The sequence below is a fragment of the Scyliorhinus canicula genome, chromosome 5 (genome assembly GCF_902713615.1).
Source record: "Scyliorhinus canicula chromosome 5, sScyCan1.1, whole genome shotgun sequence".
In the NCBI taxonomy this organism is placed as follows: Eukaryota; Metazoa; Chordata; class Chondrichthyes; order Carcharhiniformes; family Scyliorhinidae; genus Scyliorhinus; species Scyliorhinus canicula.
This window is the reverse complement of record NC_052150.1, coordinates 35,420,871-35,448,767: the sequence shown is the minus strand read 5'-3', so window position 1 is coordinate 35,448,767 and position 27,897 is coordinate 35,420,871. Positions and strand designations below refer to the sequence as shown.

Sequence of the window (27,897 nt, the reverse complement as noted above, 5' to 3'; positions counted from 1 at the left end):
CGCTTGTAATCAATACCCCTTCTGAAGACGTATGCCTTCTTGACCACTCTATCGACCTGCACAGCCACCTTCAGGGTACAATGGACCTGAACTCCCAGATCACTCTGTACATCAATTTTTCCCCAGGGCTTTTTCATTACCGTACAGTTCGCTCTTGAATTGGACCTTCCAAAATGCATCACCTCGCATTTGCCTGGATTGAACTCCATCTGCCATTTCTCCACCCAACTCTCCAATCTATCTATATTCTGTTATATTTTCTGACAGTCCCCTTCACTATCTGCTACTCCACCAATCTTGGTGTCATCTGCAAACTTGCTACTCAGACCACCTATACCTTCCTCCAGATCATTTATGTATATCTTGAACAACATTGGTCCCAGCACGGATCCCTACGGAACACCACTGGTCACAGTTCTCCATTTTGAGACACTCCATTCCACTACAATTCTCTGTCTCCTGTTGCCCAGTCAGTTCTTTATCCATCTAGCTAGTACACCCTGGACCCCATGAGACTTAGCTTTTTCCATCAGCCGACCATGGGGAACCTTATCAAAGGTTTGCCTTTACTGAAGTCCATGTCTATGACATCTACAGCCCTTCCTTCATCAATCAACTTTGTCACTTCCTCAAATAATTCTATTAAGTTGGTAAGACATGACCTTCCCTGCACAAAGCCATGTTGCCATCACTGATAAACCCATTTTCTTCCAAATGGGAATAGATTCTATCCCTCAGTACCTTCTCCAGCAGCTTCCCTACCACTGACGTCAGGCTCACCGATCTATAATTACCTGGATTATCCCTGCTATCCTTCTTAAACAAGGGGACAACATTAGCAATTCTCCAGTCCTTCTGTACCTCACCCGTGTTCAGGGATGCTGCAAAGATATCTGTTAAGGCCCCAGCTATTTCCTCTCTCACTTCCCTCATTAACCTGGGATAGATCCCATCCGGACCTGGGGACTTGCCCACCTTAATGCCTTTTAGAATACCCAACACATCCTCCCTCCTTATGCCGACTTGACCTAGAGTAATCAAACATCTATCCCTAACCTCAACATCCATCATGTCCCTCTCCTCGGTGAATACTGATGCAAAGTACTCGTTAATAATCTCACCCATTTTCTCTTGACTCCACGCATAACTTTCCTCCTTTGTCCTTGAGTGGGCCAACCCTTTCTCTAGTTATCCTCTTGCTCCTTATATATGAATAAAAGGCTTTGGGACGTTCCTTAACCCTGTTTGCTAAAGATATTTCATGACCCCTTTTAGCCCCCTTGATTCCTCGTTTCAGATATTCTTCCAAAGCTTCGTCTGTCTTCCGTTGCCTAGACCTTATGTATGCTTCCTTTTTCCTCTTACCTAGTCTCACAATTTCACCTGTCATCAATGGTTTCCTAATCTTGCCATTTCTATCCCTCATTTTCACAGGGACATGTCTGTCCTGCACTCTAATCAACCTCTCTTTAAAAGCCTCCCAAATATCAAACGTGGATTTACCTTCAAATAGCTGCTCCCAATCCACATTCCCCAGCTCCTGCCGAATTTTGGTATAGTTGGCCTTCCCCCAATTACGGAATTGTGATCACTATTCCCAAAGTAATCCCCGACTGAAACTTCAACCACCTGGCCGGGCTCATTCCCCAACACCAGGTCCAGTATGGCCCCTTCCCGAGTTGGACTATTTACATACTGCTCTAGAAAACCCTCCTGGATGGCTCCTCTACAAATTCTGCACCATCTAGACCTCTGACACTAAGTGTATCCCAGTCAATATTGGGAAAATTAAAATCTCCTATCACCACCACCCTGTTGCTCCGACATCTTTCCATAATATGTTTACATATTTGTACCTCTATCTCACGCTCGCTGTTGGGAGGTCTGTAGTACAGCCCCAACATTGTTACCGCACCCTTCATATTTCTGAGCTCTGCCCATATCGCCCCACTGCTCGAGTCCTCCATAGTGCCCTCCTTCAGCACAGCTGTGATATCCTCTCTGACCAGTAATGCAACTCCTCCACTCCTTTAACCTCCCTCTCTATCCCGCCAAGCACGTTATCCTGGGATATTTAGTTGCCAATCATACCCTTCCCTCAACCAAGTCTCAGTATAGCAATAACATCATATTCCCAGTTACTAATGAAAGTCCTAAGTAGAATCTGCCTTACCTACTACACTTCTTGCATTAAAAACAAATGCACCTCAGACCACCAGTCCCTTTGCGTTCATCATCTGCTCCCTGCCTACTCTTCACCTTAGTCACACTGACCTCCTGATCTAGTTCCTTACAGGCTTTAGTTACTATCTCCTTACTGTTTACTAACTCCTCATTTGGTTCCCATCCCCCTGCACATTAGTTTAAACCCTTCCCAACAGCATTAGCAAAAGCACCCCCAAGGGACATTGGTTCCAGTCCGGCCCAGGTGTAGACCGTCCAATTTGTAGTAGTCTCACCTCCCCCAGAACCGGTCCCCAATGTCCCAAAAATCTGCACCCCTCCCTCCTGCACCATCTCTCAATCACGCATTCATCCTGCCTATTCTTTCATTTATCCGCTGACTACACGTGGCACTGGTAGCAATCCTGAGATTACAACCTTTGAGGTCTGACTTTTTAACTTTGGCTCCTAATTCCCTAATTCTGCTGTAGGACCTCATCCCGTTTTTACCTATATCATTGGGCCTATATGCACCATGACAACTGGCTGTTCAACCCCCTTCAGAATGTTCGGCAGCCGATCTGAGACATCCCTGACTTGGCACTTCTGGCTGAAAATTGCTGCAAGTGGTTCAGCCTTGTCTTTTGCCTGCACTTTTCTTGCCTCCCCCCTTCATTCCAGGATGTGGGATATTTGTGGAGCCTCCTTTCCAGTTAGTTGTTAATTGTCCACCACCACTCATGACCGGGTGTGGAATGATCTGATCTGTTGATCGTGTGATACCTAGCTCTGTCGCCATATGCTGCTTCCACTGTTTGGCAGGCAAGTCGTCCTGGGTTTAGCTTCACCAGTTTGATAACTCATTTTTAGGTATGCCTGGTTCTGCCCTTGGCATGCCCGCCTGCATTCTTAATGGAACCAAAGGATGATCACATAGATTGGGATTCACCATATTTGCTAATGACATAGATGTTGGGTGATTGAGATAGAACATAGAACATAGAACACTACAGCGCAAGTACGGGCCCGTCGGCCCTCGATGTTGCGCCGACCTGTGAAACCATCTGAAGCCTATCTGACCTACACTATTCCATTTTCATCCTATGTCTATCCAGTGACCACTTAAATGACCCTTAAAGTTGGCGAGTCTACTACTGTTGCAGGCAGGGGTTCCACACCCATACTACTCTCTGAGTAAAGAAACTGCCTCTGACATCTGTCCTAAATCTATCAACCCCCCAATTTAAAGCTATGTCCCCTCGTGTTGGTCATCACCATCCGAGGAAAAAGCACTCTCACTGTCCACCCCTATCTAACCCTCTGACTTCTTAATGAGACATCTTATATGTCTCTATTAAGTCACCTCTCAGCCTTCTCCTCTCTAACGAAAACAACCTCAAGTCCCTGAGCCTTTCCTCGTAAGACCTTCCCTCCATACCAGGTAACATCCTAGTAAATCTCCTCTGAACCCTTTCCAAAGCTTCCACATCCTTCCTATAATGTGGTGACCAGAACTGCACGCAGTACTCCAGGTGCGGCCGCACCAGAGTATGTACAGCTGCAGCATGACCTTGTGGCTCCGAAACTCAATCCCCCTGCTGATAAAGGCTAGCACACCATATGCCTTCTTAACAGCCCTTATAACCTGGGTGGCAACTTTCAGGGATTTATGTACCTGGATGCCGAGATCTCTCTGTTCATCTACACTACCAAGAATCTGCCATTAGCCCAGTACTCTGCATTCCTGTTATTCCTTCCAAAGTGAACCACCTCACACTTTCCCGCATTTAAACTCCATCTGCCACCTCTCAGCCCAGCACAGCAGCTTATCTATGTCCCTCTGTATCCACTAACATCCTTCAGCACTACCCACAACTCCACCGACCTTCGTATCATCTGCAAATTTACTAACCCATCCTTCTACACCCTCTTCCAGGTCATTTATAAAAATGACAAAACAGCAGTGGCCCCAAAACAGATCCTTGCGGTACACCACTAGTAACTGAAACCTTCCAGGAGAACATTTGCCATCAACTACCACCCTCTGTCTTCTTCAGCTAGCCAATTACTGATCCAAACCCGCTAAATCACCTTCAATCCATACTTCCTTATTTTCTGCAATAGCCTACCGTGGGGAACCTTATTCAACGCCTTACTGAAATCCATATACATCACATCAACCCGCTTTACCCTGATCCACCTGTTTGGTCACCTTCTCAAAAACCTCAATAAGGTTTGTGAGGCATGACCTACCCTTCACAAAACCGTGTTGAGTATCGCTAATCAACTTGTTCTTTTCAAGATGATATAAACCCTATCTCTTATAACCTTTTCCAACATTTTACCCACAACCGAAGTAAGGCTCACAGGTCTATACTTACCAGGGTTGTCTCTACTTCCCTTCTTCACATTTGCTATCCTCCAGTCTTCCGCCACTATTCCTGTCGACAAAGACGACATAAAGATCAAGGACAAAGGCTCTGCGATCGTCCTTCCTGGCTTCCCAGAAGATCCTGATAATCCCATCTGGCCAGGGACTTATCTATTTTGACATTTCCACAATTGCTAACACCTCCTCCTTTTGAACCTCAATTCCATCTAGCCTGGTCGACTGAACCTGAGTGTTCTCCTCGACAACATTGTCTTTCTCCAGTGTAAACACTGACGAAAAATATCCATTTAACGCTTCTCCTATCTCCTCTGATTCCACACACAACTTTTCCACTACTATCCTTGATTGGCCCTAATCTTACTCTAGTCATTCTTTTGTTCCTGATATACCTATAGAAAGCCTTAGGGTTTTCCTTGATCCTATCCGCCAACGACTTTTTGTGTCCTCTCCTCGCTCTTCTTAACTCTCCCTTTAGGTCCTTCCTGGCTAACTGTAACTCTCAAGTGCCCTAACTGAGCCTTCACGTCTCATACTAACATAAGCCTTCTTCTTCCTCTTGACAAGTGCTTCAACTTCCTTAGTAAACCACGGTTCCCTTGCTCGACAACTTCCTCCCTGCCTGACAGGTACATATGTATCAAGGACACGCAGTAGCTGTTCCTTGAAAAAGCTCCACATTTCGATTGAACCCATCCCCTGCAGTTTCCTTCCCCATCCTATACATCCTAAATCTTGCCGAATAGCATCATAATTGCCTTTGCCCCAGCTATAAGTCTTGCCTTGCGGTATATACCTATCCCTGCCCATTGCTAAAGTAAACATAACCGAGTTGTGATCACTATCACCAAAGTGCTCACCTACATCTAAATCTAACACCTGGCCGGGTTCATTACCCAGTACCAAATCCAATGTGGCCTCGCCCCTTGTTGGCCTGTCTACATACTGTGTCAGAAAACCCTCCTGCACACACTGTACAAAAACTGACCCATCTATAGTACTCGAACTATAGTATTTCCAGTCAATATTTGGAAAGTTAAAGTCCCCCATAACAACTACCCTGTTACTCTCGCTCCTGTCGAGAATCATCTTTGCAATCCTTTCCTCTACATCTCTGGAACTATTCGGAGGTCTATAGACAACTCCCAACAGGGTGGCCTCTCCTCTCCTGTTCCTAACCTCGGCCCATACTACCTCAGTAGACGAGTCCTCAAACGTCCTTTCTACCGCCGTAATACTTTCCTTGATTAACAATGCCACACCCCCCCCCTCTTTTACCATCTTCTCTGTTCTTACAGAAACATCTAAATCCTGGAACCTGCAACAACCATTCCTGTCCCTGCTCTACCCATGTCTCCAAAATCGGCACAACATCGAGATCCCAGGTACCAACCCATGCTGCAAGCTCACCCACCTTATTCCGGATGCTTCTAGCGTTGAAGTAGACACACTTCAAACCAGTGTCTTGCTTGCCGGTGCCCTCTTTCGAACTTTTAACCCTATCCCTGACCTCACTACTCTCAACATCCTGTACACTGGGACTACAATGTAGGTTCCCATCCTCCTGCTGAATTAGTTTAAACCCCCCCGAAGAGCACTAGCAAATCTCCCCCCCAGGATATTGGTACCCCTCTGGTTCAGGTGAAGACCATCCTGTTTGTAGAGGTCCCACCTACCCCAGAATGAGCCCCAATTATCCAGGAAACCAAAACCCTCCCTCCTGCACCATCCCTGTAGCCACGTGTTCAACTCCTCTCTCTCCTTATTTCTCACTTCGCTAGCACGTGGCACGGGTAACAACCCAGAGATAACAACTCTGTTTGTTCTAGCTCTCAGCTTCCACCCGAGCTCCCTGAATTTCTGTCTCAAATCCCCATCTCTCTTCCTACTATGTCGTTGGTACCTATGTAGACCACGACTTGGGGCTGCTCCCCCTCCCCCTTAAGGATCCCAGAAACACGATCAGAGACATCACGAACCCTGGCACCTGGGAGGCAACACACCAACCATGAGTCTCTTTCATTCCCACAGAAGCCAAGTGTTCCTCTAACTATGGAGTCCCCAATGACAAGTGCTCTGTTCCTCTTCTCCCTTCCCTTCTGAGCAACAGGGACAGACTCTGTGCCAGAGACCTGTGCCCTATTGCTTACCCCTGGTAAGTCGTCCCCCCCAACAGTATCCAAAACGGTATACTTGTTATAGAGGGGAACGACCACAGGGGATCCCTGCACTGCCTGCCGGTTCCCTCTCCCTCCCCTGACGGTAACCCATCTACCTTCTTCTTTTACCTGAGGTTTGACTACCTCCCTATAACTCCTCTCAATAACCTCCTCTACCTCCCGAATGATCCGAAGTTCATCCAGCTCCAGCTCCAGGTCCCTAACGCGGCTCTCGAGGAGCTGGAGTTGGGTGCACTTCCCGCAGATGTAGTCAGCAGGGACACTAGAGGTGACCCTTTCCTCCCACATTCTGCAGGAGGAACATTCAACTGCCCGAGCCTCCATTCCCACTGAACTAACTTCCTAACTACTGAAAAATAAAAATAAAAAACTTGTTAGTTTAGCAATCCAACGGACAGAACTTTTTTTTGGTTAGAGGAGGAGGATGGGTGGGAGACACTACGTAAGATGCATATCCAAATTTTCTGATGCCACAAAGATAAGTGGTATTGTCTGCAGTAAAGATTGAATGTAAAACTACAGAGCTATTGATATATTAAGTAAGTGGACAAAAATGTAGCAAATGGATTTCAATGTAAACAAGTGACCAAGGCCATCCACTTTGGATCGGAGTACTTTGTAAATTATGAAATGTAAGAAAACATGGAGATCGAGAGTGTCTTAGAGGTCCATCTACATTGATAATTTCATTTCATTTAAATATCATGACAGATATAGCTCATGGAATCCTGGCATTTATATTTACTTCGGCACCATTGATGCAACACTTTGCTTCCTGAAGTCAATGACCAGATCCTTAGTTTTATGACGTTGAGGAAGAGATTGTTGTCATTACACCATGTTGCTCGGTTTTCTATCTCCCTCCTATACTCTAACTCATCGTTGTTTGAGATCCGACTCATTACGGTCGTGTCATCAATAAACTTGTAGATGGAGTTGGAGCAAAATTGTGCCATAGTTGTGTGTAAAGTGGGTATAATAGGGAGCTAAGAATGCTGCCTTGCAGGACCGCTGTATTGAGGACTATTGTGGAGGAGGTGTTGTTGTTTATTCTTAATGATTGTGGTCGATGGGTCAGGAAGTCGAAGACCCAGTTGCAGAAGGAGGAGCCAAGTCCTAAATTTGGAGTTTTAATGTGAGCATGGCTGGGATTATGGTGTTGAAGGTGGTATGAGTCCTCTGAAAAGGCTATCCAACTAGTTCCATTGCTCTGCTTTATTGTAATACCAATTAAAAGTTTTAATTTCTTAAAATATTTATCCTATTTCTTCTTAACAGCTGTTATAGATTCAATTTCCTCCTTTTTATTAATTGAAGTATTCCATATCCTAATGAGCCACAAAATAAAATCCTATTATGTCTTTTCTCACTTTTGTTGATGATCTTAAATTAATGCTCTGATACACACTCAATGACCAATGGAAATATTTTATCCTTATTTATATTCAACAACTGAAACCTCTCATTCCTGAAATCACCGTAGTCGATTATTTCTGTATCCTCTTCAAAACTTTGCATTTTTTCTGCAAGTATGGCCTCAAAAGTAATGATTTGTTTATGTTCAGCTTTACCACTTTGCATTTTATTCAGTACTCCCATTTGTAAACACTAGGGTCGGTATTCTCGGGGGGTCGGAGAATCCCCGGGGGGAGGCGCAAATCCCGCCCCGCCGCCGGCTGCCCTAATCTCCGGCACTGTTTTTCGGGGTGGCAGCGGGATTCCAGCCAACCCGGTCAGGGGTCGTTGACAGCCACACACCCCCCCCCCCCCCCTCCCGACGGCGACTCTCCGGGCCCCGATGGGCCAAGCAGCCGTCCAGTTTTGGCCAGTCCCGCCGGCGTGAATTACTCACCTCACGCATGGCGAGATCTGGCAGGTGAGTATGCGGGAGCGGTCCTCTGGATGGTGCGGGAGGGGCCCCCACGGTGGCCTGGCCCATGATTGGGGCCCACCGATCTGCAAGCAGGCCTGTTCCGTGGGGGGACTTCTTTCCTCCCCACTGTGCCCCTGTCGGGCTCCGCCAAATTGACCGGGGGCTGACACGGAGAAGAGAAACCCCCCGCGCATGCGCGGAAATACGGCAGCCGGTCTGCGCATGTGCGGAAATACGCCTGCCGTTCCGCGCATGCGCGAACCTCGCGCCGTCCCTTCAGCCTCGACTGGAGCGGCGCCAACCCCTCCAAAAGCGCCAACTTTCGGGGCCTGTGACGCCAGAGTGGTTGGCACCGGTTTTCCCCACTGGCGGGGGGACTTAGTACCCAGAAGGGAGAATCCCGGCCTAGGATTCCCAATATTTTATCAACTTATCCTCCTCCTTTTAAAGATGTTCCTTATGAACAAAGTTATTATACTCAGTACACACTTAGAACTTGTGGTAGTTGTCAAAATCAGAGTAAATTTAAACTACAGTGTTGGTGTAATTGCTAAAGTGGTATTGTTAAACAGAGCAGATATTTGGCAAAATGTATAGCCATGGATAAAATATAATGCATCCACTTTAAAAGCAGCCATGTTAACAAGTTGAATGTTACTTATTTACAGAGTTTCTAAATGGTATTTGCCAGAGTATATGGTTCATGAGGAGTTCATTCCCAGCCCATCTAAGGCTGGAAAATTACTTCATGATCCTGATAAAACTGCATTGGAGAAGGAGGTAGAAGACAATGAGAAGGAAAATAAAGTGAAAGGTAATATAATTGTTAGCAAGAATAACAATTTTAATAGTATATACTTTCCCATTGCTCATATAATTATCAATTGAGAAAGTGGTAAATGTGCACCGTTTGAGTGGTTTTCATTATCTGAATAATCATGGATGGTTGAGCAGAATATGTTGTTCTGTTATTGGACACATGCAGCGGGATTCTTCGAACCCCCGCCCGGGTCGGAGTATCCCTGGGGGCAGCGGGAATCCTGCCCCGCTGCCCCAAACTCAGCTGCCATATTCTCCGGGGCCGGATTTCGGATGGGGGCGGGGTTCACGCCACGCCGGTCGGGGGTTGGCAGCGGCCCACCGGCAATTCTCCAGGCCCCAATGGGCCGAGCGGCCCTCCGTTTTTGGCCAGTCCCTTTGGCATGGGTCAAACATGGTCCCCACATGGCGGTACCTGGCAGGTAAGTCGGCTGGGGCAGTCCTCGGTGTGGCGCGGGGGGGATCCGACTCCGGGGAGAGCCCCCACAGTGGCCTGGCCCGCGATCGGGACCCACCGATCTGCGGATGGGCCTGTGCCATGGGGGCTATCCTTCCTTACGCGCCAGCCCCTGTAGGGCTCTGCCATGGCCGGCGCGGAGAATACAAACCCCTGCGCATTGCCAGAATATGCCTGGCCTTCGGCGCATGCGCTACCTCGCGCAGTCCCTTCGGCACAGGCTGGCACGCCGCCAACCCCTCTGGTGTCTACCTAGCCCTCGGAAGTGCGGAGAATTCCGCACTTTCGGGGCCTGTTGACGACAGGGTGGTTCGCGCCGGTTTTCCCACCGGCGTGGGGACTTAGTCCCCGGAAAGGAGAATCCCGCCCCTGGGATCTTAGCATGCTTATCTGACCGGACATTGACAATTTAATGCTGGTGTGAGTCTGATTATAGAAACGTAATGGTCCAACATACACAAGTCCAAACATTTTGAAGTAACATGCACTAGATGACTGACTGCTGGGACTAACCCACTGTCTTATTATTTCAAAGCTAAACATCAAGATATATCCCTCCCTACACCCCTAGGGTATAAAGATTGAGACATGTCTCAAGACTCCAACAGGCAGTCACAAAGGAATCTCTTTTAGGGAAACTCAAGAGTTGCCTGTGTAGCGGGGCGGCTGCAGCAGAGGGGGTCAAGTCTGAAACACGAGGCAGTCGAGGCGGCGAGCCTGAGTTCGGAATGCGAGGCAGCAGGGCTGAGGTCAGTGCTTGAAGCAACCGGAGCGGCGGGGGCTGGGCCTAGAGCACGAGGCAGCTAAAACTGCGGAGCTGGGTCTGGAGCACAAGGCAGTCCAGAGGCAGAGCTGGTTCCAGAGCACGTGGCAGCCAAGGTGGCGGGATTGAGCCCAGAACACAAGGCAGCCAGAGGTGCCATGTAGAGGGGTCATTGCATGTTTGGTGGTTCCTGCTTGAGGCATATATGTGTTTCTATCTTTTGGGAATTTTTGGTGCCCGGTCCTGGGGCCAATCTATGAATCATTAAGAAGCTGTAAAGAAGGTGAAAGATGCCCAAAAGCGAAAGAAAAACAGTAGCGAGGAAGGGAGAGAATGTGAGCTCGCCGTCGAGTGTGAGGACCAGCCCGGGGGCTGACAAGATGGCGGTGGCCAGGCTGTTTACAGCCTGGAAGCTGAGGTGGTGTCTTTCGAGCTCGTAAAACAGTTCGCGGAGCATATGGATGTGATGAGGAAGGAGATGGCGGTGGTACTGAAGGAGTTGGTGGAGGAGGCAATTGCCCCCAGTGAAGGTTGCTGTTGCAAAGGCGTCAGCCGAGGTGAGGGAGTAGTGAGAAGACAAAGTCAGTGGAGGAGGCCATGTTGCAGCCCAACGATCAGCTACCTCAATGGGGGATGAGCTCCGGAGAGTGGTCGGGGGCTGCAAGCAAAGCTGGAGAACCGCTCAAGACGACAGAATTTGAGGATTGTGGGCCTGCCCAAAGGGCGTGAGAGGCCTAAGCCGAAGTTAAATGAACCACCGAGGGCAGTGATTATCTGTTTTCACAGATATCACATGAAGGAGAATGTATTGAGCTGGGCAAAACAGAAACGGGAGGTACAATGGGCTGATGTCAAGGTTCGTATTTATCAGGACTTGACGGCGGAACTTGCAAAGCAGCAAGCGACTTTCAGTCGAGTGAAGGTGGCATTGTACGACAGTGGAGTATGGTTTGGAGTGGTAAATCCAGCAAAGCTGAGGGTGACCAACAACTCCAGAGACTTCTATTTTGAGGCGGCGGAGGCATTTATGAAGGCAGAAGGCTTGAGGTGGAAGTATAGAGCGGTGAGAATGCATGTATGTAACTGCTTCATGCTGTATAGAGGTTAAAGTTTTTTGTTGCTGTTCTTTGTAACTTTGAATAATGTTCTTGCTTCATGTTGATATAGAGTTTCAAGTTTCCTCTTGTGTTGCTGTTCTTTGTAGCGATGTTAATGTATGAAAAGTATTGTGTTGAGTGGCGGGAAGGTCTGAGCAGGGGCCCCCGCACTAGCTAACATAAGTCGGCTAGTGAACGGAGGTGCTGTGGAGGGAGGGGCTGCGGACATTGGAGCTTGGTAACCAGGTTTCAATGTGCCTAAGAGGTGAGAAAAGGGGAGGGGGAGGGGATTGATACTGGTGGGGTTTCTTCAAAAGGGAGGTTGGGGGGTTCTGGGAGGGGGTGATGGGGTTTTGATGCAATAATGGAAAGGGACGGGTCAGGCTCAGTTGGTAGGGCCCGTATTTATGATGATGGTGAATAGGCAGGGGCGGAGAGGGGGGAAGACCCCCTGTTAGGATAGTTAGTGGAACGTGAGGGGGTTGGGAGGCCCAGTGAAGAGGTTGAGGTGTGTTTGTGCACTTGAAAAATTTGAAAGCAGATGTGGCGATGCTGCAGGAGACTCACTTGAGGGTGAAGGATCAGGTGAGGCTACGAAAGGTTTGGTTTAGCCAAGTGTTTCATTCTGGTTTTGATAGTAGGGCGCGGGAGTTATGGTCCTGCGTAGTCTCACCCCGAAAGGACGTGCAGGGTAGGTGGATTGGCCATCCTAAATTTTCCCCTAATAGGAAAAATAGTAAAAATAAATAAACTTCTTAACTTCCAGGGCTTTCCCTCCTCTTTTTCCATTCTACCTGTCGTAATGAAATTTTGTGCACCCTGAAACATTATTTCCCAGCCTTGGTCACTTTGTAACGATGTCGCTGCAATGGTGATTTGATCTCAACCATTTATCTCTATTTGTGTGACTCTTTATCTTATTGCGGATGCAGATAAAGAGTCTTTAATTTCATCTATTACTGCTATTCCCTGTGTGGAACTTACTTGCCGATGTGCTATTATCATTAAACTTTCTGTCCCTCTTGTTCCACATTGTTAGGCTCTTCTATTTCCTCGATTTTTCTCTTTGGATTTCTTTTTTTTGAAATGTTTTTTATTGAGTTTTCATATTTATATCCAACAAATTACAAATTATAGAGAGAAAAAAACACGCAAAAATTAACATGTATATTTACAGGTAAGCATCTTCATAATAACAACAGCCGGCATACATATTTTACATTCTCCAATATGGCTGAGGCACATGTTTATAGGCAATTATTACAGTTTGGTTTTGGGCCTTAGCTAGCCATCAAACCCCATAACGAACCCGTAGCCCCCCCCCCCCCCCCCCCCCCCCCCCCCCCCCCCCGGCTACCTTCCCCCGATTCCCGTCCATTTTCCCCTGATTCTTGGCCACCCGACTATTCTTCCTCTTGTTCGTTGGCCATAAACACGTCCCGGAACAATTGCATGAATGGCTCCCAAGTTCTGTGGAAGCCCGTCGTCTGACCCTCGGATGGCGAATTTGATTTTCTCCATTTGGAGAGATTCCGAGAGGTCGGACAGCCAGTCTGCAGCTCTGGGCGGTGCTGCTGATCGCCAGCCAAACAGGATTGTACGGCGGGCGATCAGGGAGGCAAAGGCAAGGGCGTCCGCCGTCCTCCCCAGGAATAGATCTGGCTGGTCTGAAACCCCAAAGACCGTCACTGGTCGGGCATGGCTCCACCCTCACCCCACCACTTTGGACAAAACCTCGAAGAAGGTTGTCCAGTACTCCACAAGTCTGGGGCAAGAACAGAACATATGGGCGTGGTTGGCCAGGCCTCTTTGGCACCGTTCACATCTGTCCTCCACCTCCAGGAAGAACCTACTCATACAGTTTCTTGTTAAGTGGGCTCTATGTACCACTTTTAGTTGCGTCAGGCTGAGCCTTGCGCACGTGGAGGCGGAGTTGACCCTATGCAGTGCTTCGCTCCAGAGTCCCCACCCTATCTCAATCCCCAGGTCGTCCTCCCATTTCATTCTTGTTGCGCCCAGTACGGTGTCGTCCCCTTTCTACCAGTCGGCCATACATGGTCGCTACAGTTCCCTTTCTCTAGGATACTTGCGTCCAGTAGGTCTTCCAGTAGTGTCTGTCGTGGCGGTTGTGGGTACGTCCTTGTCTCCTTTCGTAGGAAGTTTTTGAGCTGCAGGTACCGTAGCTCGTTCCCCCCGGCTAGCCGAAATTTCTCTGTCAGTTCATCCAGTGTTGCGATCCTGTCATTGGTGTATAGGTCCCTGACTGTCAGTGTCCTCCCGTCCTGCCTCCACCTTTTGAAGGTGGCGTCAGTCAGTGCTGGTGTGAACCTATGGTTGTTGCAGATGGGAGCCTTGTCCGACATTTTGGTCAGGGCCAAATTGCTGCCGCAGTTGGTTCCAGGATTGGAGGGTGGCTGTCACCACTGGGCTGCTGGAGTGTTTTTTGGGTGGGGATGGGAGAGCTGCCATGGCGAGGGCCCGGAGGGAGGTCCCCATGCAGGAGGCCTCTCCGCACGCACCCACTCGGCTTCTGGCTCCTGGATCCATCCCCTTACTCGCTCGGCTGTTGCCGCCCAGTGGTAGAATTGTAGATTCGGGAGGGCTAGCCCCCACCCTGGATTTTGTTTTTTGTAGGACGTTCTTTGGGATCCTAGCATTTTTACCACCCCCCCATACGAACGCCATGATAAGTTTGTCCAGCACTTTGAAAAAGGCCTTGGGATGTAGATCGGAATGGATCTAAACTGTGAGCACACACGACCAACGCCGCTGGGAAGTCGGCCAATCCCGAGGCGGAGCATTGGGGGGAGGGCCTCAGGTGACGTCCTGAGGCTGTCCCAATGGCGTGCAGCGTACTCATCGATGATGCCGTTTTTGAGGAGTGGAGCATCCAAAAAATAGCTCCACCCCCGATTTCGGCATAAAAACCGATTCTCCAGCCAACTGCCGAATGCAATTTCGGCATCGGCAATCGGAGAATCCAGGCCTTAGTCTCTGAAATGGAGAATCCCGTCCTGTAACTCGTTTTTTATATTTTAAATGTTTGTAATAAACCCCACTAAAAGTATAACTGTGGATGTGTTACTTTGAGTAAGTTTAAGTTTCTAAAAGCTCATTGGGATGTCCTAGGAGACAGGGACCCACACTTAAAAAGTAACAATTTTGTTTCAGCAACTTACTTGGAGAATCTGCCTCCGAACGTAACTGAAAGCTGTTGAACTAATTTCAAAGCTGCAAGAGTATCTCCCTCTAGTGAGAGCTGTTCTGTTTGTATAAGAAGGTAACTTCCCTCTTTGGTGTCTGAGTCAGAAGCAGACCATTCAGATTCATCATCCAGGTCAGAAATCCTAAGTCAGTCACAAAAGTGACTAAAGATTTCAATCCGATCGCACCGCCGGGGTTGGCGGGAAGATTTTATACATCCATTAAATGTGAATCGAGCACACCAGGATGTCCGGAGCAATGGGTTTGCTGCCATCAGCGACATGCCACAGGTCCAGGGGGTGATTGACGGGAATTATTCCCCTGAGAGCAGATAACAGGCCGCACTACACCAACCGAAAGGGGTTCCACTAGAGTGAGCATGCAGCTGATATTTATGCATTTTTTATCACTAAACTAGTCCCAATTGCCCCCATTTGGCCCATCACCTCTGTACCCAGCTTTCCCATATAACTGTCTAACTGCTTTTTAAAAGACAACATTGTCCCGCCTGTACTACTACTGCGCATCTCCACTCGTTCCAGACATTCACCACCCTCTGTGTGAAAGATTTGCCCCTCTGGACCCTTTTGTATCTCTCCCCTCTTGACTTAAACCTGTGCCCTCTAGTTTTAGACTCCCTTCCTTTGAGAAAAGATGTTGACTATCTACCTTATCTATGTCCCTTATTATATTATAGGATCTCTATAAGCTCACCCCTAAGCCTCCTGTGCTCCAGAGAAAAATGTTCCAGTCTATCCGCCTCTCCTTATAACTCAAAACCATCAAGTCCCAGTAGCCAGCCTAGTAATCTTTCCTGCATTCTTTCTAGTTTAATAATATCCTTTGTGGCAGCACGGGAGCACAAGTGTATAGCATTGTGGCTTCACTGCGCCAGGGTCCCATGGTGGGTCCACTGTCTGTGCGGAGTCTGCATGTTCTCGCCAGTGTCTGCGTGGGTTTCCCTCCGGCTGCTGCGGTTTCCTCCCATAGTCCAAAAACGTGCAGGTTAGTGTGGATTGACCATGATAAATTGCCTTAGTGACCAAAACGGTTAGGAGGGGTTATTGTGGTTACAGGGATAGGGTTGGAAGGTGAGGGCTTAAGTGGGGTTGGTGGCAGAACTCGATTGGGCCGAATGGCCCTCTTCTGCACTGTATATTCTATGTTCTATGAATAGGGTGACCAGAACTGTACACAGTATTCCAAGTATGTGCCTTACTAATGTCTTGTACAACTTCAACAAGACGTCCCAACTCCTGTATTCAATGTTCTGACCAATGAAACCAAGCATGCCAAATGCCTTCTTCACCACCCTGTCCCCTGTGACTCCACTTTCATAGAGCTATAACCTGTACTCCTAGATCTCTTTGTTCTATAACTCTCCCCAACACCCTACATTAACTGAGTAGGTCCTGCCCAATTCGACCTACCTAAATGCATCACCTCACATTGATCTAAATTAAACCCAATTTGCCATTCAACTGCCCACTGGGCCCTATTGATCAAGATCCCATTGCAATCCTAGATAACCTTCTTCACTGCTCACCATGCCACCATTCTTGGTGTCATCTGAAACTTACTAACCATGCATCCTAATTTCTCATCTAAATCATTATATAAATATAAATAACAGTGGACCCAGCACTAATCCCTGAGGCACACCGCTGGTCATAGGCCTCCAGTTTGAAAAACAACCCTCTACACCCACCCTTTGTCTTCTGTCGTCAAGCCAATTTTGTATCCAATTAGCTACCTCACCCTGGATCCTGTGAGATTTAACGTTATGCAACAACCTACCATGCGGTACCTTGTCAGAGGCCTTGCTAAAGTCCACGTCGACAACGTCAACTGCACTGCCCCCATCTATCTTCTTGGTTACCCCTTCAAAAAGCTCAATCAAATTTGTGAGACATGACTTTTTCTTTTACATAGAATCTTTTACATAGAATTTACACTGCAGAAGGAGGCCAATCGGCCCATCGAGTCTGCACCGGCTCTTGGAAAGAGCACCCTACCCAAGGTCAACACCTCCACCCTATCTCCATAACCCAGTAACCCCACCCAACACTAAGGGCAATTTTGCACACTAAGGGCAAATTATCATGGCCAATTCACCTAACCTGCACATCTTTGGACTGTGAGAGGAAACCGGAGCACCCGGAGGAAACCCACGCACACACGGGGAGGATGTGCAGACTCCGCACAGACAGTGACCCAAGCCGGAATCAAACCTGGGACCCTGGAGCTGTGAAGCAATTATGCTATCCACAATGCTACTGTGCTGCCCACAAATATTTCCACCCACAAAGCCTTGCTGACAGTCCCTAATCAGTTTTTGTCTGTCTAAATACCTGTAGATGCTGTCTCTGAGACTACCTTCTCACAACTTACCCACCACAGATGTTAGCCTCACCGGTCTGTAGTTCCCATATTTCCCTGTGGCCCTTCTTAAACAAAGGCACAACATTTGCTCCCCTCCAATCTTCAGGCACCTTACCTGCGGCTGTCGGCAATTCAAATATCTCTGCTAGGGGACTTGCAATTTCCTCCCTGGCCTCCCACAATGTCCAGGGATACATTTCATCAGGACGCGGGGATTTATCTACCTTGATGCGCTTTAAGTCTTCCAGCACCTTCTTCACTGTAATATGTACACTCCTCAAGACATCAGTATTTATATCCCCAAGTTCCCACACATCCATGCCTTTCTCAACAGTAAATGCCGATAAGAAATATTCATTTAGGATCTCACCCATCTCTTGTGGATCTTGACTTTGTAGATTCTTAAGAGGCCCTAATCTCTCCTTTATTACTCTTTTGCCCTTTATGTATTTGTAGAAGCTCCTCGGATTCTCCTTTGCATTATCTGTCAAATCAATCTCATGTCCCCTTTTTGCCCTCCTGATTTCTCTCTTAACTCTATTCCGACAGCCTCTATACTCTTCAAGGGATCCGCTTGATCCCAGCTGCTGATGCACGGCATGGCACTTCTTTTTTGACCAGGGCTTCAATATCTCGAGTCATCCAGGGTTCCCTACTTCTATCAGCCTTGCCCTTCTCTAAAAGGAATGTGCTTACTCTGAACTCTGGTTAACACTTTTGAAACCTTCCCACTTACCAGCCGTCCCTTTGCCTACCAACAGACTCTCCCAATTAACTTTTAAAAGTTCCTGTCTGATACCAACAAAATTGACCTAGCCCCAGTTTAGAATTTAAACTTTTGCCTTTCCATGTAGCTGTTCCCCCTTTCTTGGGATGAGGTAATTCTCTGGACCATCTATTAATCTTTTCCGGATCAGCGGATTCATGGACCAACTGTTGGGTATATTTGGCTCGGGTAATTCTTTGTTCCCCATCCACTGTTCTTACTGATCCGGTCTTATATCATTTTGACTTAAAGGGGCTATGGTATGCTGTGGGTCTCCCCCAGGACTTTGTTTTTTCTTTCGGAATGTTTCCTCCTCCGGACTAATCTTCACTAAAGTCGCTATAGGATTCCGAGGATTCTGAATCAGTTAAAAAATCAGGTTCTGAGGCTACCTCGGGTGGTTTCTTTTTACAATGCTCCTGTTTAATTACTTTTACTTCGGAATAAAATGAAATTGCCGTGGAAGAGCTTGTGGTCAAGGCCAGCGTCTTTTTCATTGGGACAGCATGTCTCACGTCGGGAACAGCCTTTATAACCTTGCAGACCGATGGAGGTAGGAATTCTGGGGTTGGGTCTACTGTTCCTAGGACTGGCCTCAGTTGTACAGGTGTCAAGGATACATTGAAAATACATTCCCCCCAGACCAGGGATTTATCTGGTAACTCCTCTTCAAGTTCCCTATACTGGGTCAGAAGATCTTTTAAGCCCAATTGAACTTCTGACACTTCCGCTTTAAGCTTTGTATTTTCCAATGCTAACTCGATAGTTACTAATTTGAGCTTGTCGTAATCCGAGTTAGAATCGGTAAGGCTTGATTCAGCTCAGAGACTTCACATTTGAGTCTCTCAACATCTTCTTCTAAACTTCCTCGCTTTTCAATTTTGGGTTTCTCTCTTTAGCTCCGTAATTGCTCCTTCTGTTTTTTTGTTTTGCTTTCATGATTGCTATAGTCTTGTTTCTGTTTCGGTGCTGGCTCATTATAACCAGGAACCATTTAGTCCGTACTTTTATCTTTCATACTGGTAGTTTTGCCCCAAACTCTTCTTACACACCAAGGGACTATTGTCCTTTGGAAGTAATGTATTTTAAAAATTTCTGTTCAATCTCCATACCGGTTCCAAATTGCTGTTCTATGTCACCCTTTTGCGAACTGGAACATTTCTTCTGCAGACATATCCGGTAGAGTTCGGCCATTCTTGTAAGTTGTAGGCAGATAGCAACTCCGATGCTTTTCCCCTAAATTTTTCCTAACCCCAGGCCTCAAGTCAAGGACTATTTAGTCGGGGATCACAATAGATATATATCTCTACCGCTGTGTAGCATATATATACCATTGTACATCAGACATCTGTTACTGGAACTTGGGCTGATACCAACCTGGACATTTTCGTAAGGGTTGCATAGTAGGTCAGACTCTAAACGGCCGCAGACTGTAAAAAGGGCCATTTACCTAGGCTCTGCCGGTCCCTTGCCTGATGCCTCAGTGTTTGGTGTTGGTTTCTTCCTTCTAGAACTCCTGGCTGGCTCGCCAAATTGTGGGGACCCTTATTTTTCTCTTCTAATAAGAATCGGTAGTCCGATTGGTGGAGGTTCAAAAATGAGACTTCACAATATAAAAAGTCATGCACGTGGCAAAAGCATAAGCACAAAAGAAATCACTAAACACAAACAAACAGATGATTTAGAATTCAGAAACAAAGAACCTCGACCGCGAGGTCCTATTTTTAAGGGAATTCTTATCTCTGATTTAACCCCTCATTTGTGTTCATTGGCTTCTAAATTTTAGCTGGGACCTCGCGGTCTGTTCTAAATAATGTCTGTTACTTAGGGGATAACTTATTAATCAAACATTGGACATTACTTGAGATTGATTGATGCCTATCAAAACTAGCTTAGTGTTTGCATGCGCAGTCTTAGGAAAAATACTCTATCTGTTTCTCACGCTTTGCCACGTTTCATAGCTTGGCGAAGACCTAACTAAAATTGCTTAGTTGATTATACAGGGAACTCTCTGTTCTCAGTATTGAATATAATGGAATACAGTGGTTAATTCATTATAATGAAAAGACTGGGTTGCCACAGTCAAGACACTTTTAATATTTTGCTTATTTTATATGCATTCAACTAACCCCTATATGAATAAAACCAGAAATAAAACTAGACTCTATCACTCACGACGCTGACTGCCTCTGCCATCTGCGCCCAGGCATGACGGACGGCGGCGGCTGGCAGCCTCCTTCCTGGGCCGAGATACAGGGTCAACCACCTTTCCTCCATGGTGTCCAGGAGGGTGTCCAACTCGGTGTCTGTGAAACGGGGTGCCGCTCTCCTTGCTGCCATCTTGTTGGCTGGGACGTTGTGTGTGGGGAGTGAAACGTGTATATGTGACAGCAGCCTGTCAGCCTCCTGAGTGTAAATCTCGGACCCGGCGATTCCAGCTCATTGGAATTGATTGTGTTCCATGTGGCGTCGGTGCTAGCCTGTTAACTGTAGCTGAATGGGTCCAGATACGGCGCCAGTTTTGCTGCCGTGGAATGCCATGAATCCTGTGCTTGCGTCAACACTTAGTCTCAGGAACGGGGAATTCCGCCGATCACCATTTTAATTTCCTTTGTGCTTGATTTCGGTGTGCCTTTGCCTCTCGTCGTGCCTCTGCATATGCATCCCAGTAACTGCAACATGAGTGCTGGAAGGTGGCTCCCTTTCAATTTAGGGCACTGCAGATGGTTTTGGAGGCTGCCTTCAAACAGTTCTAGGCTTAAACGTCCCAGCTGTAAACTGGATGAGTTTGACCTCTGCTGTAGCATTCTGGGGTTTGGCTGCCGAACAGCTGAATAGCAAGGGTGAGAGCAGAAATCCATTCTGATAGAATCCATGGAGCCACTGTCACTCTCCCAGGGTGGTGCCTCAGCAGTGCTATTGACCTGTTGGAGAACAGATTGATAGTCTCTTGTGATGCATTGTAATCCCCTTTGAAACAGCAATATCCAGAGCCATGATGATGATCTGACCTTCCACTATGCACTCAGATATTTCATGGAATTCTTTTGTGCATGCAAGCCATGCATTAACTATCAAATTCAGGGTCTGGGTAGGTTTTATCAGGTGTGCTGATGGAGCTGACCACAAGTTCCATGTTGGAAACGATGGGCCACAAGCTTTGTGCCAAACCATGTGATAAGTTGATACTAGACTCCCCCATGCACCAGGGCATAATGTGCAGGCTTTCTGCAAGCTGTTCACTGCATCAAACAGTTAGTGATATATGCCCATCTGCTCTCTTTCTGTTGCCCAGCCGATGAAATCCCGATCTGGCCCTGGTGCAATGAACTAATGCATGATCAGGCCTTGTGGTAAGGTAGCATATATGGTATTCATCACCTCCATCGTGGCTTCCTACATACTTACGTTTGCTCACAATATATAGGTTCTTCTTCTATCCTAACCTCTAATCTATGAATAGTGTCAGCCTCTGAGCTAACAGTCTTTTAGCTGGTGATTGAAAATGTAAATCAAGTGATAGTGTCTCTTAATTTTCGTTGTATTCTTCCTCTTCCTCCTCTGACTGCGGAAGTTCCAGTTCTTGGGATATTTCAAATGAAAAAGGAACAAGGGTTTGGTTGTATTGAAGGAGAGGAGAAAATAAGAAGTGGTTACTTCCAACAGCTGCAGCTTAGTCAGAGGAAATTGTGAAATGAGGGAGAAGTGATAAAAGTTAATGAGATTTAAGCATCCCTCAACATCTCTGTCAGTGGCCATGGCATCTGGGTACCTCTCCCGTAATGGTCAGCACTGTGTTTTCCATCTGGGTTAAAAGATTCAGTGGTGTTTGTCATCCTCCAGTTCGTTCCTGCTGTCTCCTGTTAAAGTGCTATCTTAAGTGCTCACTGAACCATGGATAAGGCTCGTGTTTCAGTTGGTATGACATGCCATTTGAAATTGAACTCACTCAACTTGTGCCAGATCATTAAACTTCCTTCTTTGAATCCATGTTCTTAATGCAGTAGTTCTTGCATTGGACTACAGTGCTATTTCTTCCTACGACCTGAGCATAACTCGAGAATATCTTCTGCCCCTCTGTGGATATAGCATACTGTCTTTTTTTCCACATCTTACACGAAGGCCTCTAGATCTATGTTCCAGTATTTGCATATCTACGCTTTCTGCTGCTACTGTTTCCTAGTTTAATGTACAAATAAAATAGACAGTTTATATCTACATTATGGATTCACTCTCAGAATTGTATCATATCTGTAAACCTTTTATCCAATAAAAGGAAGTTGAGACTTCCTGTGGCGTGATATGAGGGGAAGACACGCACAAGGTGGTTCCCACCGGAAACCTGAACTTTCTACATTTTTTCCTGCCGCCACCAGTCTTTGACTTAGCGAAAACCCCTGAAATTATCTGAATATCCCTCATCTTTGTGATGATCAAGATGATCACGAATTTGATTGAGGTTCTGAAGGGGTAAACAAGAAGGTAGGTGAAGGCAGTGCAGACGACGTTATCTACATGGACTTTAGCAAGGCCTTTGACAAGGCACTGCATGGTACGTTGTTGCAAAAGGTTAAATCTCATGGAATCCAGGGTGAGGTAGCCAATTGGATACAAAATTGGCTTGGCGACCGAAGCCAAAGGGTGGTTGTGGAGAGTTGTTTTTCAAATTGGAGGCCTGTGACCAGCGGTGTGCTTCAGGGGTCGGTGCTGGTTCCACTGTTATTTGTTATATATATTAATGAATTGGATGAGAATATAGGAGGCATGGTTAGAAAGTTTGCAGATAACACCAAGATTGGTGACATAGACGATAGTGAAAAAGGTTATATAGGATTGCAACAGGATCTTGACCAATTGCGCCAGTGGGCCGATGAGTAGCAGATGGAGTTTAATTTGGATAAATGTGAGGTGATGCATTTTGGTAGATCAAGTCAGAGCAGGACTTACTCAGTTAATGGTAGGGAATGGGGAGAGTTTTAAAAAAAAATAATTTTTATTGGAATTTTTTGAAAAATATATATCAACAGAACAATAATAACAAAAACAATAATAATAAAAAACACCCCCCCCCCCCCCGGGCACCCGTAACAACGCATATAACAAACCCCCCCCAACCCAATAAACAACAAAAAAAATTAACAATAAGCAAATTAACTTAAACACTATCCCCCTAAATCCCCCCCCCCACCCCCGGTTGCTGCTGCTACTGACCTAGTATCTTATCGTTGAGCCAGAAAGTCGAGGAAAGACTGCCACCTCCTAAAGAACCCTTGTACGACCCCTCAGGGCGAATTTGACCCTCTCCAGCTGAAGGAATCCCACCATGTCATTAATCCAGGTCTCCACGCTCAGATGTCTCGCATCTTTCCACTGCAGCAAATCCTCCGCCGGGCTACTAGGGACGCAAAGGCCAAAACATCCCGGCTCCACCCCAACCCCAAATATCGTATCGCGAATCCCCAGCCTGGCTTGACCCTGGATCCCACCACCCTCGACACCGTCCTCGCCACCCCACTTCCAGAACTCCTCCAGTGCCGGGCATGCCCAGAACATATGGGCATGGTTCGCTGGACTCCCCGAACACCTGACGCACCTATCTTCGCCCCCAAAGAACCTACTCATCCTAGATCCGGATATGTGGGCCCGGTGCAGCACCTTGAACTGGATGAGACTAAGCCTCGCACATGAAGAGGAGGAGTTCACCCTCTCCAGGGCGTCCGCCCATGTCCCCTCCTCAATCTGCTCCCCCAGCTCCACCTCCCACTTAGCCTTCAGGTCCTCTACAATGCTTCCCCCACCTCCTGCATTACCTGGTAGATGTCTGACACCTTCCCAGCCCCCGACCCATACCCCCGAAAGCATCCTATCCCTTACCCCCTGCGGGGGCAGCAAAGGGAACCCCTCCACCTGTTGCCTAGCAAACGCCTTGACCTAAAGGTACCTGAACATATTCCCCGGGGGAGCTCAAACTTCTCCTCCAGTTCACCAAGGCTCGCGAACCTCCCGTCAATAAACAGGTCTCCCAACTTCCTAATGCCCGCCCTGTGCCACCCCAGGAACCCGCCATCCATGTTTCCTGGGACAAACCGGTGGTTCCCCCGCAGCGGGGCCTCCACCGAGCCCCCCACTTCCCCCATGTGTCGCCTCCATTGCCCCCAATTTTGAGGGTAGCCGCCACCACCGGGCTCATAGTGTACCTCGTTGGAGGGAGCGGCAGCGGCGCTGTTACCAGTGCCTTCAGGCTCGTGCCTCCACAGGGCGCCATCGCCATCCGCTTCCATGCTGCCCCCTTCCTCATCCATTACCCACTTACGTACCATCGAGACGTTAGCCACCCAATAGTACCCAGAGAGGTTGGGCAGCGCCAGCCCCCCTCTATCCCTGCCCCGCTCCAAAAAGACCCTCCTTACCCTCGGAGTCCCGTGCGCCCAAACAAATCCCAGAATGCTGCTGTTCACCCTCCTAAAAAAGGCCCTCAGAACGAAAATGGGGAGGCTCTGAAACAAAAACAAAAACCTCGGGAGCACCGTCATTTTAACGGACTGTACTCTACCCGCCAACGACAACGGCAACATGTCCCACCTTTTAAATTCCTCCTCCATCTGCTCCACCAAACCTAGTAAAATTGAGCTTGTGCAGAGCCCCCCAGCTCCTAGCCACCTGAACCCCAGGTACTTAAAACTCCTCACTGCCCTCTTAGCGGGAGCCTACAATCCCCTCCTCCTGATCTCCCGGGTGTACGACAAACAGCTCACGTCTTGCCCAGGTTCAATTTATAGCCCGAGAAACTCCCGAACTCAGCAAGAATCTCCATCACCTCCGGCATTCCCCCACCGGGTCTGCTACATACAGCAGCAAGTCGTCTGCATACAGCGACACTCGGTGCTCCTCCCCACCTCGCACCAAACCCCTCCACCTTCTCGACTCCCTGAGAGCCATGGCAAGAGGCTCAATTGCCAACGCAAAAAGCAAGGGGGACAGGGGGCACCCCTGCCTCGTCCCACGGTGGAGCCTGAAGTACTCGGACCTCCTCCCATTTGTCGCCACACTCACCATCGGGGCCTCATACAGCAACCTCACCCATTTAATAAACCCCACCCCAAACCCGAACCTCTCCAACACCTCCCACAAGTACCCCCACTCAACCCTGTCAAAGGCCTTCTTCGCATCCAATGCCACCACAATCTCCGCCTCTCCTTCTGCTGCCGGCATCATTATCACATTTAGCAGCCTTCGCACGTTAGTGTTCAGCTGCCACCCCTTCACAAAACCCGTCTGATCTTCATGTACCACTCCCAGCACCCAGTCCTCTATTCTAGTGGCCAAGATCTTCGCCAGCAACATGGCGTCTACATTCAGCAGTGAAATCGGCCTGTATGATCCGCACTGCAAGGGGTCCTTATCATGCTTCAGGATCAGGGAGATTAGCGCCCGAGACATCGTCGGGGGCAGAACACCCCCCCTCCCATACCTCGTTGAAGGTCCTAACCAACAGGGGGCCCAGCAGGTCCGCGTATTACTTATAAAATTCAACCGGGAACCCATCCGGTCCCGGCGCCTTCCCCGACTGCATGTGGCCAATCCCACTGACCAGCTCCTCCAACTCGATAGGCGCCCCCAGTCCCTCCACCTGCTCCTCCTGCACCCTTGGAAATGGGAGCCTGTCCAAAAAACTCTCCATTCCCCCTCCCACCGCCGGCGACTCCGACCGGTACAGTTCCCTATAGAAATCCCTAAAGACCTCATTGACCTCTGCCCCCTGCCGCACCACATTCCCATCTCTATCCCTCACTCCACCAATCTCCCTAACCGCGTCCCGCTTACGAAGCTGATGCGCCAGCATCCTGCTCGCCTTCTCTCCATACTCATAGACCGCTCCCTGCGCCTTCCTCCACTGTGTCTCCGCCTTTCTAGTGGTCAATAAATCAAACTTGGCCTGCAAGCTATGCCGCTCCCCCAGCAATCCCTCCTCCGGGGCCTCCGCATACCTCCTATCCACACTCAACAGCTCCTCCACCAGTCTCTCCCTCTCCCTCCTTTACCCCCTCTCCCTATGGGCTCGGATGGAGATGAGCTCCCCCCTAATTACTGCCTTCAGAGCCTCCCACACCATCCCCACCTGGACCTCCCCAGTATCATTGACCTCGAGGTACCTCTCGATACATCCCCAAACCCTCCTACACACCTCCTCATCAGCCAACAACCCCACGTCCAGACGCCAAAGCGGGCGCTGGTCCCGCACCTCCCCCATCTCCAGATCCACCCAATGCGGAGCATGGTCCGAAATCGCAATAGCTGAATACTCGGCCTCCTCCACCTTTGGGACCAGCCCCCTACTCAAAACAAAGAAATCAATGCGGGAATAAACCCTGTGCACATGGGAGAAAAAAGAGTACTCCCGAGCCCTCAGCCTCCCGAACCTCCAGGGGTCCATTCCTCCCATCTGGTCCATAAACCCCTTCAACGCCTTGGCCGCCGCCGGCCTCCTGCCTGTCCTTGAACTAGAACGATCCAGTAGGGGATCCAGCACCGTATTGAAGTCCCCCCCCCCATGATCAAGCCCCCCACCTCCAGGCCAGGAATGCGGCCCAACATACGCCTCATGAAACCTGCATCATCCCAATTTGGGGTGTACACATTAACCAACACCACCCTCTCCCCCTGCAGCTCACCGCTCACCATCACATATCTGCCGCCACTATCAGCCACAACCTCAAACGCCTCCAACACCACCCTCTTCCCCACCAGGATCGCCACCCCCCGGTTCTTCGAGTCGAGCCCTGAGTGGAAAACCTGCCCCACCCACCCCTTCCTCAGACGGACCTGGTCCGCCACCTTCAGGTGGGTCTCCTGGAGCATGGCCGTGTCCGCCTTCAGCCCCTTCAGATGCGAAAACACCCGGGCCCACTTAACCGGCCCATTCAACCCCCTCACGTTCCACGTAATCAGCCGGATCAGGGGGTACCCCGCCCCCCTCCCCCGTCGACTAGCCATAGCCCATCGACTGCTCGCCCCTGGCCAGCACCCATTCGGCCCATTTCCCACGGCGATAGAACCTCACCCTGACCCCCCCGAACCGCACCAACTCCTCCCTGGCCAATCCAGCAGCAACCCGGTATCTCCCCCCCCCCCCCTCCCCCCCCCCTCCCCAGGCTAGGACCCCTCCTAGCTACGACTCTCCCTCCACTGTACTCCCGTGAGCCAGCTGACTTCTGTTGACCCCGGCAGCTCCTACTCTAACTCCGACCCCTCCCGATATGAGGTACCCCCTTCTCCCCTGCATCAGCTCCTTGGCACCGCTTCAGCGCGGGAAACCCGGTCTAATAACCACGCCCCTCGCCACCAGCTCCATCCCCTCGTCCCGCAGCGCGGGAAACCAGAGAAAAGCCCGCGCTTTCACACTGCCCCACCCCACCAATGCAACTCCCAAACAGCAGCCCCAACCCAACCACCAACCCCGTACACACAAAGACACAGATCAACCACAAACCCCAGTACCCCCCTTAGAACACAAAACCATAACCCACATCGTCTGAAAGCGAGAGAAAAAACAGAAACAAACAGAATAACCCGCTACAGCATGAACAATGATACAGAAATAGAAAAACTCCCACAGCCCCCAATCTCTAGTTCGAGTCCAACTTTTCAGCCTGCACAAAGGCCCATGCTTCCTCAGGGGACTCAAAGTAGTGATGCCGGTCCTTGTAGGTGACCCACAGGCGCGCAGGCGGCAACATGCCGAACTTCATCTGCTTTCCATGGAGCACCGCCTTCGTCCGGTTAATCCCGGCTCTCCGCTTGGCC

At 48.7% G+C, this 27,897-nt stretch overlaps 1 protein-coding gene across 1 annotated transcript in view; it reads left to right on the top strand.

Moving 5' to 3' along the window:
* Positions 1-27,897, top strand: part of LOC119965902 (uncharacterized protein C7orf57-like) — a 238,225-nt gene that overhangs the window by 188,830 nt on the left and 21,498 nt on the right. Inside the window, exons 5-6 of the mRNA XM_038796899.1 lie at positions 9,274-9,419; positions 11,170-11,174. Coding sequence (XP_038652827.1) covers positions 9,274-9,419; positions 11,170-11,174 — 151 coding nt within the window. The remainder of the gene's footprint in view (positions 1-9,273; positions 9,420-11,169; positions 11,175-27,897) is intronic.